This window comes from Anomaloglossus baeobatrachus, chromosome 12 (genome assembly GCF_048569485.1).
Source record: "Anomaloglossus baeobatrachus isolate aAnoBae1 chromosome 12, aAnoBae1.hap1, whole genome shotgun sequence".
Taxonomy (NCBI): domain Eukaryota; kingdom Metazoa; phylum Chordata; class Amphibia; order Anura; family Aromobatidae; genus Anomaloglossus; species Anomaloglossus baeobatrachus.
Window position 1 is genome coordinate 50,031,434 of NC_134364.1, and position 15,570 is coordinate 50,047,003.

Here is a 15,570-nt window from a genome sequence, read left to right on the forward strand (position 1 = left end):
GACATCCAGCAACGAGCTGGCCCCTGCTGTGAGGTCGCCGCTTGTTGCTGAATGTCCAGCTTCATTTTTTGGTCGTCGCTCTCCCACTGTGAAGCACAGATCGCTGTGTGTGACAGCGAGAGAGCAACAACTGAATGTGCAGTGAGCTGGCTTCTGGCAGTCTGCGGTAAGCTTTAACCACGGTAAACATTGGGTAACCAAGGGAAGCCCTTTCCTTAGTTACCCGATATTTATTTTAGTTACTAGCGTCCGCCGCTCTCACGCTGCCAGTGCCGGCTCCCTGCTCCCTGCACACGTAGCTGGAGTACACATCAGGTAATTAACCCGATGTGTACTGTGGCTAGGAGTGCAGAGAACAGGGAGCGTGAGAGCGGCGGACACTAGTAACTAAGGTAAATATCGAGTAACCAAGAGAAGCGCTTTCCTTGGTTACCCGATATTCACCTTAGTTACGCTTCCACGCATCGCTGCTGGCTGGGGGCTGGTCACTGGTCGCTGGTGAGATCTGCCTGTTTGACAGCTCACCAGCGACCATGTAGCGACAGCAGCGATCCTGATAAGGTGAGCTCGCTGGTCGTGATCACTGCTGCGTCGCTATGTGTGACACCACCTTTACTCTTCAACTGCTTTTTCTGTCAATCTTTTCCTTCTTCAGGAGTACACCTCTCCTCTGCCCCCGAGCTTCCTCTTGCCGGGGGCGGTGCACTCCTGATGACTGACAGTTGAGGTCAGCAGCATGACTGCTTGCTGCATAGGAGAGCTCACAGCTCCGGTGGGCGATGCTGAGACCAAAACTGCAAAGAAGTACTGAATGTGATCCGGTCCAGTGATAAGGGCAGCGCTTACAATGTACTTATGTAGCACCCCCGAGGTGCCAGGTGCCACAAATGTAACCAGTGGAAACCCAAACTCCGGAATATCCGTGCCGGCCAGTACACCAGCACCCTCAGGCTACATACACAACCCCAACACCAGACTGGGAAACTGCCTAGCAACAGGTAAAAGGGATGGCACTGATTGGATAGTAGCCACCCAATCTGTAGGGAGAGACCCAGCGAGGGGGAGGGGCCAGTGGTCAGTTGGGAAGTTGGCGGGAGGAAGTAGTCCGTTGAGTTTTAATGAAGGAGAGAAGTGAAGTCGAGTAGGTTGAAGGAAGGAGTAGAGGAGTTGTGAGGAGGAAAGTACAGAAACGACCTGAAGTAACACCGGAGTGCTGTAATATGAGTGAGTGACTGTGGAGTACGGAACCAGGACTCCAGGCACTGTGGGTTACCTGTGGAAGTGTAAGACTCCAGAAACCGCGGGACGCCTGTGGAAGTCTTGAACCAAGGCTCACAGGACTCAGCACAAGACGGGGTGCAGACCCGAGGACAGTGGGACACTTTATGGTGAGCTATTAACTCTGCCGGGCGAGAAGATCTCCAGGGTCCATCACCAACCCAAAAAGTCTGAAGCACAAGCAGCGAAGAGGGGACCGGGGACTGAACCCCTTAAATAGTCCAGGTTGTCTGCAGTAGGACCAAGACTAATGAGAAGGGACTCCAAATAGCTCCAGGCCACAGGAGTTCAACCACGTGTGCACGGAGGACAGCCACCCCAGGTCACCGCAGGCACGGAGAACAAGGGGCGCGGGAACACCTGGAACCGGCACCAGCGGGTCTAAGTACCAAAAGTAAAGGCAAGGCAATTTAAAGCCGCAATACTGGTGTGGACTGTTTCATTATCGCCCCGTGCACTCACACAGACTGTTCCCCACTACAATCCCCATCATTCACTGCTGGGGCCTGTCCCTGCTTGTGGAGGGCTCAAACACCAAAGCTGCACCACTCCATCAGCCCCAGCAGGACCCTGCAGTGACGGCCCCCAATAACCTGGCTGCACACCGCAAGTGGCGTAATAGACATCTGCCCCCCCCCCCCCCCCTTATTAGTGAGAACATTGTAAAAGCGATAACTTAGAGAATGTGTACTAACACTTCACAATTTCAACCATTTATAATGTTGAGCGAACCCATTTAATAGAAATACAGGATTGTGGAAAAATTGAATTCCCTGCTCTTACAGCAGCCTATAGTCTGTACAAGCTGCCATCTGCTACTGGGCCAGACTATACAGACAGAAAGCAAAAGGGGTTCTCAAATGCCCTCCTGTATTATTAGATTGCTCATGATCTAAATCAAGTCGCTGGAAACAATCAGAGGAGGAATCGAGGGACGGTCACTGGGGGCCGAGCCCCCAGGGAGACTACAGCGACTGGGGGCCGAGCCCCCGGGGAGACTACAGCGACTGGGGGCCGAGCCCCCGGGGAGACTACAGCGACTGGGGGCTGAGCCCCCGGGGAGACTACAGCGACTGGGGGCCGAGCCCCCGGGGAGACTACAGCGACTGGGGGCTGAGCCCCCGGGGAGACTACAGCGACTGGGGGCCGAGCCCCCGGGGAGACTACAGCGACTGGGGGCCGAGCCCCCGGGGAGATTACAGCAGATTCATGAACACAAATGAACACCGGTTGAGGTCTGCAATGTAAATTAATTTATGCATTTTTCGCTAATCACCCTTCAGACACGAGACCGACCCCATCACATCTCTAGCCGGTTTTCAGGAGCCCTGCATCTCTGAGCGCTTCTCATCTTCGGTCAGGCTGCACGGAGAAAGGTTAAAGGTCACTTCCTTGTATCAAACACACGGGGTCACCAGATTTCATTGACAGATCTGTGACAGATTTCCATGTCCAGCGGATATGCTACAGCTGGCGGGTGGACTATCCTCAGCATATTTCAGCAATGGCATCCACCCTACGCAACAAGGTTTCCACACAGTAACAGACGTACAGTGAGGTAATAAATCTGCAGAAAAAATCTGCTTCATTTATTTCAGATTTGCAGCAGATTCCTCTCTATCAGATATGAGTGTGCCCGCTCAGCACGGATCTGCTGCAGATTGCACTGTGGAAATGCTGCGGATTGGGTTACACATTTCATTGAGCTCCGTGCAGTCAATATCAAATCCAGAGAAGCCGTCAATGTTCATCCATGATCATAGAAAAATCTGCTCCCAACCCATGTACACATAGTCTAGGCGTCATCAGAACTGCCGATTCCTAAATTGCTGTGAAAGAAGCCCCTGGAGCACTTCCCCGGAGCACTTCCCCGGAGCACTTCCCCGGAGCACTTCCCCGGAGCACTTCCCCGGAGCACTTCCCCGGAGCTCCTGCCTGGAAAGCATTTTGCCCAGGACGTGTAGGAAGTAAAAAAAGACCCCAATGCCGGTCTACAGCTATTCCTCATCCCCCTCTCCACAATGTAGGGGTAAGGGTGGGGCGACACACAACCAAAAAATGTGTATGACTTGTGTATTTTGGCGCTCTGCAGAGCATGGTTTCAAGGTTCCAGCGCTGTTCGTAGCATTACAAGGAGGGGGGGGTCCCCATCAGAGACCCCCAGCAATCAACAAGGGTAGGCATGAACTAAGATCCTGATTCAATAAGTTCCCAGACCTATAATGTGCCCGACATCCTAATTCCCAGGAACTTCAGCCATGAACAATAGGTGGCGGTCTGCAGACAATACAGAGCAGCTGTAAAACACCCCGCGATTGAGACAAAAGATGCGCCAGACATATAGCGCCATTAATATTGGATGAGGAAAATATAGATTTTTTTTTGTTCCTGGCAAATGAATCAGACTTTCCAATAAACTCAATTATGCATAAGCTCCTTGCGACCTCAGAAATGTAATGCAGGTCCCATCTCCAAGGGGGCGGTCGGGGCTTCCTCACGTTCTCCGCAGATGTTTGGGTGGATTTCACATGTGCGAGCGTTCAGATCACATTCCTTATATAGCAGCCGAGACAGCGGGAACAAAATGTTCATGTACGGATCCTGGACAGTGGCGGAAAAATACAAGGCGCTTCTGCCGCGTCCAACATCTCCCCGAGGCAGCACGTCATAAGAGGAGAGACCGCCGGGGATAACAACAACTGCACTTAAAGGGGCTGTCTTGTGCCGCTCACTTCTGCGTCTTCAGCCGATACTGCACAGAACATGCGCATGATTCCTCCAGATCTTATACACATCTTGGCTGGTCTAAAGGCCACGTCTCACTAAGCGACATCGCTGCTGAGTCATGGTTTTTGTGACGTAGCAGCGATGTTGCTAGCGATATCACTGTGTGTGACATCCAGCAACAACCTGGCCCCTGCTGTGAGGTCGTTGGTTGTTGCTGAATGGCCTGCTTCATTTTTTGGTTGTTGCTCTCCTGCTGTGAAGCGCACATCGCTGTGTGTGACAGCGAGACAGCAACAACTAAATGTGCAGGGAGCAGGCTTCTGTGGACGCTGGTAACCAAGGTACACATCAGGTAACCAAGCAAAGGCTTTGCTTGGTTACCCGATATTTGCCTTGGTTACCAGAATACGCAGCTTCTAGAAGCCGCCTCCCTGCACACGTAGCCAAGGTACACATCAGGTAACTATAAGCAAAGCACTTTGCTTAGTAACCCGATGTGTACCATGGTTACGAAGCACAGCGGAGATCTCTGAGGAGATCTGCCTGATTGACCGCTCACCAGCGACCATGTAGCGACGCTACAGCGATCCCTGCCAGGTCCGATCACTGGTGGGATCGCTGGAGCGTCGTTAAGTGTGAAGGTACCTTTACTGTGCACACGTCTCTGCCTGTGAGCTGGTGTCGTAGATCCAGCTGATCGTGCACACGTCTCGGCCTGTGAGCGGGGGACATAGCTCCAGCTGATCGTGCACACGTCTCGGCCTGTGAGCGGGGGCCATAGCGCCAGCTGATCGTGCACACGTCTCGGCCTGTGAGCGGGGGTCATAGCGCCAGCTGATCGTGCACACGTCTCGGCCTGTGAGCGGGGGTCATAGCTCCAGCTGATCGTGCACACGTCTCGGCCTGTGAGCGGGGGACACAGCTCCAGCTGATCGTGCACACGTCTCGGCCTGTGAGCGCGGGACATAGCTCCAGCTGATCGTGCACACGTCTCGGCCTGTGAGCGGGGGCCATAGCTCCAGCTGATCGTGCACACGTCTCGGCCTGTGAGCGGGGGTCATAGCTCCAGCTGATCGTGCACACGTCTCGGCCTGTGAGCGGGGGCCATAGCTCCAGCTGATCGTGCACACGTCTCGGCCTGTGAGCGGGGGTCATAGCTCCAGCTGATGGTGCACACGTCTCGGCCTGTGAGCGGGGGTCATAGCTCCAGCTGATGGTGCACACGTCTCGGCCTGTGAGCGGGGGTCATAGCTCCAGCTGATGGTGCACACGTCTCGGCCTGTGAGCGGGGGTCATAGCTCCAGCTGATGGTGCACACGTCTCGGCCTGTGAGCGGGGGTCATAGCTCCAGCTGATCGTGCACACGTCTCGGCCTGTGAGCGGGGGTCATAGCTCCAGCTGATGGTGCACACGTCTCGGCCTGTGAGCGGGGGACATAGCGCCAGCTGATCGTGCACACGTCTCGGCCTGTGAGCGGGGGTCATAGCTCCAGCTGATGGTGCACACGTCTCGGCCTGTGAGCGGGGGACATAGCGCCAGCTGATCGTGCACACGTCTCGGCCTGTGAGCGGGGGCCATAGCTCCAGCTGATCGTGCACACGTCTCGGCCTGTGAGCGGGGGTCATAGCTCCAGCTGATCGTGCACACGTCTCGGCCTGTGAGCGGGGGCCATAGCTCCAGCTGATCGTGCACACGTCTCGCCCTGTGAGCGGGGGCCATAGCTCCAGCTGATCGTGCACACGTCTCGCCCTGTGAGCGGGGGCCATAGCTCCAGCTGATCGTGCACACGTCTCGGCCTGTGAGCGGGGGCCATAGCTCCAGCTGATCGTGCACACGTCTCGGCCTGTGAGCGGGGGTCATAGCTCCAGCTGATCGTGCACACGTCTCGGCCTGTGAGCGGGGGCCATAGCTCCAGCTGATGGTGCACACGTCTCGGCCTGTGAGCGGGGGCCATAGCTCCAGCTGATGGTGCACACGTCTTGGCCTGTGAGCGGGGGTCATAGCTCCAGCTGATCGTGCACACGTCTCGGCCTGTGAGCGGGGGTCATAGCTCCAGCTGATCGTGCACACGTCTCGGCCTGTGAGCGGGGGTCATAGCTCCAGCTGATGGTGCACACGTCTCGGCCTGTGAGCGGGGGCCATAGCTCCAGCTGATGGTGCACACGTCTTGGCCTGTGAGCGGGGGTCATAGCTCCAGCTGATCGTGCACACGTCTCGGCCTGTGAGCGGGGGTCATAGCTCCAGCTGATCGTGCACACGTCTCGGCCTGTGAGCGGGGGCCATAGCTCCAGCTGATCGTGCACACGTCTCGCCCTGTGAGCGGGGGCCATAGCTCTAGCTGATCGTGCACACGTCTCGCCCTGTGAGCGGGGGTCGTAATAATACGAGTTTATCCGGTGTTGTGACTTCTGCATCTAAAACTTCAGTTTCAGTAAATAGTATGAGAAGGTATATTTAATTGCATTTACCCTAAAATATCTATGTTGTGCAGTTCCTCTGTTACTCTTCCTGGAAATGCATGCCTAAATTAACACCCAGTTGTCACTATTCTTCACCCTACCCATTATGAGAAAAGAATGCAAGACAAAAAGTGCACCCCCCCCAGTGAGTGCCATTAAAGATGTCCACTATTACATTGATGGCCTAGCCTTAGGATAGGCCCTCAATGTCTGATTGGCCATCCAACACCAGCCGTTCTTGGTGCTAATGGTGGCAGAAATGCTCAGATCCGGAGCTGCCCAGTCAACGGATAGCGGCTGTGGCCGGGTACTGCACACCCACCTCCTATTGATTTGAATTGTAGGCGGATGTGCATTATCCAGCCGCTATCAGTTGATGCAGTGCAGTGCAGTGCCGGAACGGAGCATTTCTGGACGCCTGCTACCACCACCGACACCGAAACCAGTTGATGGGTAGTGGTGGCAGGTGTCGGACCCCAGCCAGACATAATGACTAGTGTTGAGCGGGCCCGGACTTCAAAAATCCGGATCCGCGCGGTTTCAGCGGTAGATCCGGGTCTCTCTCTCTCGTTGTCTGGTGACCACTTAATCTGCTCCTAACATATATGACGAACCCGCAGTAGACTGGCTGATAACGCTGATACAAGCATATATTTCCCCTCCCCCCTCAGATTAAATAATCCAGGGGTCCCTATGCTCTGGCTCTGTACCCGCTGAGAGTTGTAGTCTCTCCGCAGACTGCCAGTGCATGCTAAGAGTTACAGGGCACCGGCTAGAGATCACATCACATGTGGGAACGTCACACCTCGCTAGAGCAAAGCCTTGGTCTCCAAATTATAAGCCGACCTGACATGATCAGCAGACGGGCACAGCCCTCATGTCCGGGATATTCGGACCGTGCTACCATCTGGACACAGTGTGAATATGGATTTTCATGCACTCCTCTTTCCTCCCACATTGGCAGCGTCATCCTGACTCCATGTTATAACCTTTTGGAGTAAATGTCAGCGAGTGAAGCCAGCACCATATGGCGGTGTACTTTATTGGATCGGTTTGGAGAAGAATAACGTGGACCCATGTATTACGTTTCGGCATCTACCAGCGTTCATTTGGAGGCCATCAGTTTCTAAGTCTTTCACAACGACCCAATTTTTTAGAATAGTTTTCAGTTTCTATAGTATATCGCTTATCGACAATGAAGTACTGATTTAGGGGAATGCCCTTTACAAAAAAAAAATAAAAAATCAGACTCCACTGCAAAGAGGCCGTGACTTTGGACACCACTTGTGCCATGCACTACAGTTACCATCTCCAGGGCATGGAAAGCTGTCCGCTCATAGGACATAGTGACAAGCTAGAAGGGTCTGCCCTGGATGGGTGATCGCTGGGACCCCAAAGATCCTGAGAACAGAGCCTGAAGTCCCCAATCTACGACTGCTCGGGTCTCTGGAAGTGGCAGATCTGGCAGTCAATGAATTGGAGTGGTGAGTGCACATGGCTGCCTGTCTGATTTTGGGGAGAGGGGGGTCCCATATAGCTAGGAATAAGGCTATAACATAAAAGACCCCACAAAACCTTCATAGTGACGATCAGCAGCAGCAAATATTCAGAGATAAGCACAAGCAGTCACCCACCTTGGAGGCCTGTGGAGTGGAGATCACGTGCACGCTGCTGGCTCTGACGCCGTTGGATTTAGGCCGCTTATACAGTGCAAATCTGCTTTTCCTTCTGCCTCGGTCTCCATTAGGAAGGCAGCCATTGTACCTGCGAGAAGAAGGACAACAAAGAGGGGATAAACAAAAGCGCACTATAATACGAGGACGGGATCACATGCAGCAGTCATGAAGATCACGGGATATTAACCCTCTCCTTCCCATAGGATCTTCAGATTATAATATACGGAGAGGGGAGCAGGGTTTTTTTTGGAGCTTGGATCATGCACTGCTGCATTTTATGGGACGCTATATAAAAGGCTAGGTTCACATTTCCGTTGTTTTGCATCAGTCACCTGCGTTGCTCGACGCTTGCGACTGATGCGTTGTACAACGGATGAAAGTAATTGGAATTAGAAAGCGGATTACATTGTACAACGTGAGAGAGAAGGGATCAGCTGATCGCTCACAGAAGCCGGCCGATCAGCTGATCGCTCACAGAAGCCGGGAGATCAGCTGATCGCTCACAGAAGCCGGGAGATCAGCTGATCGCTCACAGAAGCCGGGAGATCAGCTGATCGCTCACAGAAGCCGGGAGATCAGCTGATCGCTCACAGAAGCCGGGAGATCAGCTGATCGCTCACAGAAGCCGGGAGATCAGCTGATCGCTCACAGAAGCCGGGAGATCAGCTGATCGCTCACAGAAGCCGGGAGATCAGCTGATCGCTCACAGAAGCCGGGAGATCAGCTGATCGCTCACAGAAGCCGGGAGATCAGCTGATCGCTCACAGAAGCCGGGAGATCAGCTGATCGCTCACAGAAGCCGGGAGATCAGCTGATCGCTCACAGAAGCCGGGAGATCAGCTGATCGCTCACAGAAGCCGGGAGATCAGCTGATCGCTCACAGAAGCCGGGAGATCAGCTGATCGCTCACAGAAGCCGGGAGATCAGCTGATCGCTCACAGAAGCCGGGAGATCAGCTGATCGCTCACAGAAGCCGGGAGATCAGCTGATCGCTCACAGAAGCCGGGAGATCAGCTGATCGCTCACAGAAGCCGGCCGCCAGGAGATCAGCTGATCGCTCACAGAAGCCGGCCGCCAGGTGATCAGCTGATCGCTCACAGAAGCCGGCCGCCGGGAGATGAGCTGATCGCTCACAGAAGCCGGCCGCCAGGTGATCAGCTGATCGTTCGACCGCCGAGAGAGAGCATGCGCAGCGAAATCAAAAGGATTCTGCTGCTCAAAAAACGTTACACTCTGCGCTCCTGCCGTCTGACAGTCGTTCCACGACTGATCAGTAGGGTGGAGGATGGAACGCAAGGGCATAAATCACAATCCGCCGCTCATATAAAAGTCTATGGGAAACAACGGAATCCGCCAAACAGATTGCGTTGTTTATCAGAGCGGCAGATTGTGACTGATGCAAAACAACGGAAATGTGAACCTAGCCTTAGCTCAATGATTAAAATTGATATGCTTATGGCTACTTTAATTTTAGAAGTACATAGGTGCCATTCCCCTAACTCCTACTACTGGAAATACACAAGATTTCTATTCACTCACAGTAAGCAGTTTTAGGGAATGGAAGCAGAATACATAGTAAAATGTAGAGAAGATCATGCAGTAACAAGATAAAAATCCAGCCCGGGGGCTCTTTATTTCAAGATTCCTGCAAATTCAACACGATGGCAAAACAAGAAAATGTCCGAAAACATCATGCAGTGAGATGTCACGAGTTGCAAAAAAAAAACAAAAAAAAAAAAAAAAAACACACCCTTCCCCTCTCACCCACTGTCCCCTGCAAATGCTTTTCTTTTTTAAATCCACCATACAGTCCCAGTGATCTGGGCCTTTTTAATTTAGTGCTCATTTTTATGGTCTGTACAAGTAGGCGTTGCTCACAGGATCCTCGGGGGCGTGTCTTCAGACTGCTCTGCAGGATAACCCTATGAGCCCCGCCCCCTTGTTATAAAGCCCAGAATCATTAGTAAAAGGCCCACATCCCTGTGTGGCAGATTTAAAACTAAAAATGCATATGCGGAAGAAGCGAGAATAAAAAAAGAGCAAAAACTGCAGACTTTATAGAGGACCTCTCACTAGCAAAATAAAGGGAATCTGCTGCTTTTTACATACAGAAGCAGTATGGTGGCCGGGTTGTATAGGAGCTTGTCCCCTTATACAAATTATACCATTTTGCAATGATTTTATGCGCCAGTCATGAGAAATCAAGTGTAGAAGCCGAATGCAAATCAGGCTGGAAGTAGACCGGGGGAGTGTGCATTCATTTACAAGGAGCCATTGCAGTACACTGACACACCCCCTGTGCACTTCCAGCCTGATCTGCATATGTTTCACTGCTTTAAAAAAAATAAATAATTTTGCTTGAGGATAAGTGTCAATACACATTACACATCACTACTCACATCTGTAAAAACGTGTTCACAAGCTCCTTTAAGAAGAAGGTCAGTTTAGTAAGTATTTCTGCCTAAAGGAACGTGATTAGCAAGGCTAGGTGTATGCCGCCAGCCCACGGCCCACCACGGGCGAGAGCTGCGCCGCCAGCCCACAGCCCACCACGGGCGAGAGCTGCGCCGCCAGCCCACCACGGGCGAGAGCTGCGCCGCCAGCCCACCACGGGCGAGAGCTGCGCCGCCAGCCCACCACGGGCGAGAGCTGCGCCGCCAGCCCACCATGGGCGAGAGCTGCGCCGCCAGCCCACAATGGGCGAGAGCTGCGCCGCCAGCCCACCACGGGCGAGAGCTGCGCCGCCAGCCCACCACGGGCGAGAGCTGCGCCGCCAGCCCACCATGGGCGAGAGCTGCGCCGCCAGCCCACCATGGGCGAGAGCTGCGCCGCCAGCCCACAATGGGCGAGAGCTGCGCCGCCAGCCCACCATGGGCGAGAGCTGCGCCGCCAGCCCACAGTCCACCATGGGCGAGAGCTGCGCCACCAGCCCACAGTCCACCATGGGCGAGAGCTGCGCCGCCAGCCCACAATGGGCGAGAGCTGCGCCACCAGCCCACAGTCCACCATGGGCGAGAGCTGCGCCACCAGCCCACAGTCCACCATGGGCGAGAGCTGCGCCACCAGCCCACAGTCCACCATGGGCGAGAGCTGCGCCACCAGCCCACAGTCCACCATGGGCGAGAGCTGCGCCACCAGCCCACAGTCCACCATGGGCGAGAGCTGCGCCACCAGCCCACAGTCTATCAGGCCAGAGTGCTTATGGGCTGGTGGCGCAGCTCTTGCTCATGGTGGACTAAGACCACCTCAAAGAGGATGCCAATTGCTCAAGTGCTATCCTGTATTCCTTCCTCTGTGTCCCAACACTAACCAGGGTTCTTGTAATGACTGAAACAGAGGAGGGATCTTCTCAATCATGGACCACCACCCTGTAGGACACGTAATGATGGTGGAAGGCCAAGTCATACACAAGAACACCACACTCCAGTGTGCTTCACTGAGATAAGCCGGGCCACCGCTGCCATAGTCCAGTTTTCCGTAACCCCTGAATAATAAATTTGCCACTTTTGTAGCTGCATATCCCCACTGCCCACATTACTAACAATGTGTACCAGTGTCCGGTGGAGTTACAACAGCCGCCATATCGGCCTTCACCACATGTCAAGCTGATAACATGATTTAGAGTAGAATTTGAGGGACATCAGAGACCTTCTCAAGAGTCCCATTTGGTATCGTCTTGGATGTTCTTTAAGTTGAAGGTCTTGACGATCGAACAAGAGACGCCTATTTTAAGAAACGCTCCAGGTGGTGTCGGTGGAGCCGGGTAAACCCACGTCTCCTCTTCAGGTGGGAGCTGACAAGACTTGTTTAACATGAAGAATGAGGAGGACAAGGAACATTAGTCTGGTGCTCCAGAGTCACTGATCCATGGCACAGACAGAAGAAGGGATGGGAATGGAGAGCGGTTGTCTCCGGGTATGGGGGCTTGACGTGGAAGATTTAGACGTCTAAACACATATTTTGGGAATTCCTCTACCACACACAGTTTAATAACCGCCTCAATAAAACAAAGCGTGTTCTCACAAAGGGAGACCTGGAGCCGGAGCACAAAGAAGCCATTGATGTGGAGAGCGTTTCATCCTGCAGTCAGGAGTGATCAGACGGCTGCTCCCAACATGGCAGGAGGAAGACTTCCTCGTGTGCGTTCACATGAACAGCTGTACCACAGAGGAAGCCGGCATTAACCTTTATTCATGGGACCGCAGTTCCTCCCAAACCTCCATGAAAACCTCCCAAGTCATTTGGGAGCAGTTCCCATGTGTCCCGCGTTTCCCAGAAAGCTCCCACCCCTCCCCTTCAAATATTTAACCCTCTCAGATTTTTTCGTCTTGAACACCGAGCCTGTTCTTACCACAATTAGATCATATTCCTTGTAAATTAGGAACAGATAGGAACAAAAAGTGAACATTTAGGGAACCTCCCCCTCCCCCCTTTTTTTGTTGTTCCTTTTTCAACCTGTATTAGAGAAAAAAAAAATTGAAATCTTCAAATTTTCACAAAGGTTGCTGATAAATACAACCTGTACTTTCAAGAAATTCACATTTGCATTAGCAGCAATAGACTGAAGCATCTAATGAGCGTGTGCACAGGTGCAGGAGGGGGAGGAGGTGAGCGGTGATATCACCTATTGTGATTGTGCATAGCGATGTCCTAGTAATCCTGACTGCTGAGGAGGCAGCTACTGAAAGGAAGGAAGGCTAAAATAGTAGCAGTAACCAGTGTGAAAACGGCAAGTTTTTGGAGGTTTTTTTTTTAAACCCTTGTAATAAAAAAATAAAATAAATATAATAATAATAATAATAATAATAATAATAATTTGTTGTACCAATCTTCATGCGGTCAGGGTTAATACACTTTGATGTGAAATATTATTTAATAATAATAATAATAATAATAATAATAATAATAATAATAATAATAAAAAAACAAACAAAAAAAAAAAAAAAAAAAAACCAAAAACAGTTATTGTAAATGCTTGAAACAGCTTTGTGCGCGAGACGACCTTCACTTTATATACAAGCATCCTGGCTGTCCCATACATAAGTGTAACTTGCAGCTCTATCAAGGTGCCAGCCCCTACATCATGCTGCTATCGGATTACATATCAAAAACCTGGTGACAGATTCCCTTTAGAAACTATGTGCTGAGCACACCATCATATACATATTTATCTGTGTTTATACAGGGTTTTTCATTAATTCCGGTAACACAAAACTTTCCCAGTGAGGGGACGTCTCCCGCTTTTAGGGTGTTGCAAAGACACCTGCCAGCCCTTGTCGCGCCCCCAGCTCCAGAGCCCCGCAGCCCCTTGTCGCGCCCCCAGCTCCAGAGCCCCGCAGCACCTTGCTGCGCCCCCAGCTCCAGAGCCCCGCAGGCCCTTGACGCGCCCCCAGCTCCAGAGCCCCGCAGGCCCTTGCCGCGCCCCCAGCTCCAGAGCCCCGCAGGCCCTTGCCGCGCCCCCGGCTCCAGAGCCCCGCAGGCCCTTGCCGCGCCCCCAGCTCCAGAGCCCCGCAGGCCCTTGCCGCGCCCCCAGCTCCAGAGCCCCGCAGGCCCTTGCCGCGCCCCCAGCTCCAGAGCCCCACAGGCCCTTGTCGCGCTCCCAGCTCCAGAGACCCGCAGCCCCTTGCCGCGCCCCCAGCTCCAAAGCGCCCCAGAGCCCATTGCCACGCCCCCAGCTCGAGCCCCTTGTCACGCTCCCAGCTCCAGAACCCCACAGCCCCTTGTTGCGCCCCCAGCTTCAGAGCGCCGCAGGCCCTTGTCGCACCCCCAGCTCCAGAGCCCCGCAGGCACATATATTTTTTTTTATATTTTTACTAACTCCACCATTAACATCCTTTTTGAATTGTCACAAGAGCCAAAATCTTTTCGGCATGTTCAGGGATAAGTGGCTTAAGCACATGCTAGATATCCAGTTGGCTCAATGAAGATTACGCATTCATTGTTAATTAACACGCTGGCTCTTGCTTACATCATTTCCCCTATTTCCAATCCCTTTATCCTGCGAGGCTTTGTGAGCCCAAGAAAACACAGGGAGCGAGAGTTATCGTCAGGTCACTCGAAAGGGGGGAGGGGGGATGCATGAAAATGGGAAGAAGTCGGAGACAGGTTTTGGATCCAGAATTGACAAGTTACTACGTATTTTTGATGTAAAACACCTAAAGGGCTATTCCTTCCGCATTTATGGCTGATAAATGTGAATTGCACCTTTGGGAGCTGCACCTATGCACCTGGCGCTGCAGCCAACAGAGAACGCCGCAGCCAACCAAGAGCGCCGCAGCCAACCAAGAGCGCCGCAGCCAAGCAAGAGCGCCGCAGCAAACCAAGAGCGCCGCAGCAAACCAAGAGCGCCGCAGCAAACCAAGAGCGCCGCAGCAAACCAAGAGCGCCGCAGCAAACCAAGAGCGCCGCAGCAAACCAAGAGCGCCGCAGCAAACCAAGAGCGCCGCAGCAAACCAAGAGCGCCGCAGCAAACCAAGAGAGCCGCAGCAAACCAAGAGCGCCGCAGCAAACCAAGAGCGCCGCAGCAAACCAAGAGCGCCGCAGCCAACCAAGAGCGCCGCAGCCAACCAAGAGCGCCGCAGCCAACCAGAGAATAGAGGAGGCTGTGCACGCGCACAGCTCTCTCTATTCACTTCCATGAGAGTTAGCCAAGCACAGTTGACCATTTACGAGTCCACCATAGAAGTAGAGCGGTGACAGCACAGGAGCACTTATCTCTATATCAACCTCCATGCGGATGAGGCGGCTGACAATAGTGGTCACAAAATCAGTATGGATCCTAGAGATGGCAGCTGTCAGTAGATCATGTCTATGCTTGAACTAGCGTTTTACATGTTCAGCCGCACTGCAAGCGAACCTTTCAGGGGAATCTTCTATAATGGGGTGGGTCCCCAACCATCCAGAACATAGATGGGTCTTATCAGAACGCCCCTTTAAATCAGTGGCAATCATCCAAGCCAGGAACTCAGACATGGAAATCTGACACTTTTGGTCCGAATTAACGACAGGAAAGAACCAGAAGACCAGATTACAGCTGCTCAGAGTTGTTTTCTAATGTGGGGTGGAAACTATTGCAAAACTTGCTTCAATCTTACAGAAAACAAAAAAAAAACAAAAAAAAAAAAACCCCTTTTCTATTCTAGCCCTGAAAATCATATGTAATTTTATGTACAAAGTAAATCCCGCAGAGAGCAACCACCAGGGAAAACAAGGAAGCCAATTGTCTAGCAATTCAGGTTATTTCCCCGAGATCAAAGGAAACAAAAGCAGCAGAGACAGAAGTGGTCGTGGGGGAGAAAACAAGAATTAGCGATGTTTATGCTCCCATTATACTGGTATTTAGGCTCCTCGTCCTCACTTAATCGTACTGACGATAGAACCTGATATTATCTCACTCAGTCGTAAAAGCAGTGAAACTCTCGTCTTTGGGA

General features: G+C 52.6%; 1 protein-coding gene and 1 long non-coding RNA gene across 3 annotated transcripts in view; one reads left to right on the forward strand and one right to left on the reverse strand.

Moving 5' to 3' along the window:
- The window catches only part of LOC142258648 (uncharacterized), a 297,016-nt gene that overhangs the window by 264,975 nt on the left and 16,471 nt on the right, over positions 1-15,570 (forward strand). The window lies entirely within an intron of this gene.
- The window catches only part of PELI2 (pellino E3 ubiquitin protein ligase family member 2), an 82,894-nt gene that overhangs the window by 32,651 nt on the left and 34,673 nt on the right, over positions 1-15,570 (reverse strand). For both annotated transcript variants that reach the window (XM_075331285.1, XM_075331284.1), the window contains exon 2: positions 8,099-8,228. In XM_075331285.1, the coding sequence (XP_075187400.1) occupies positions 8,099-8,228 (130 nt within the window). The remainder of the gene's footprint in view (positions 1-8,098; positions 8,229-15,570) is intronic.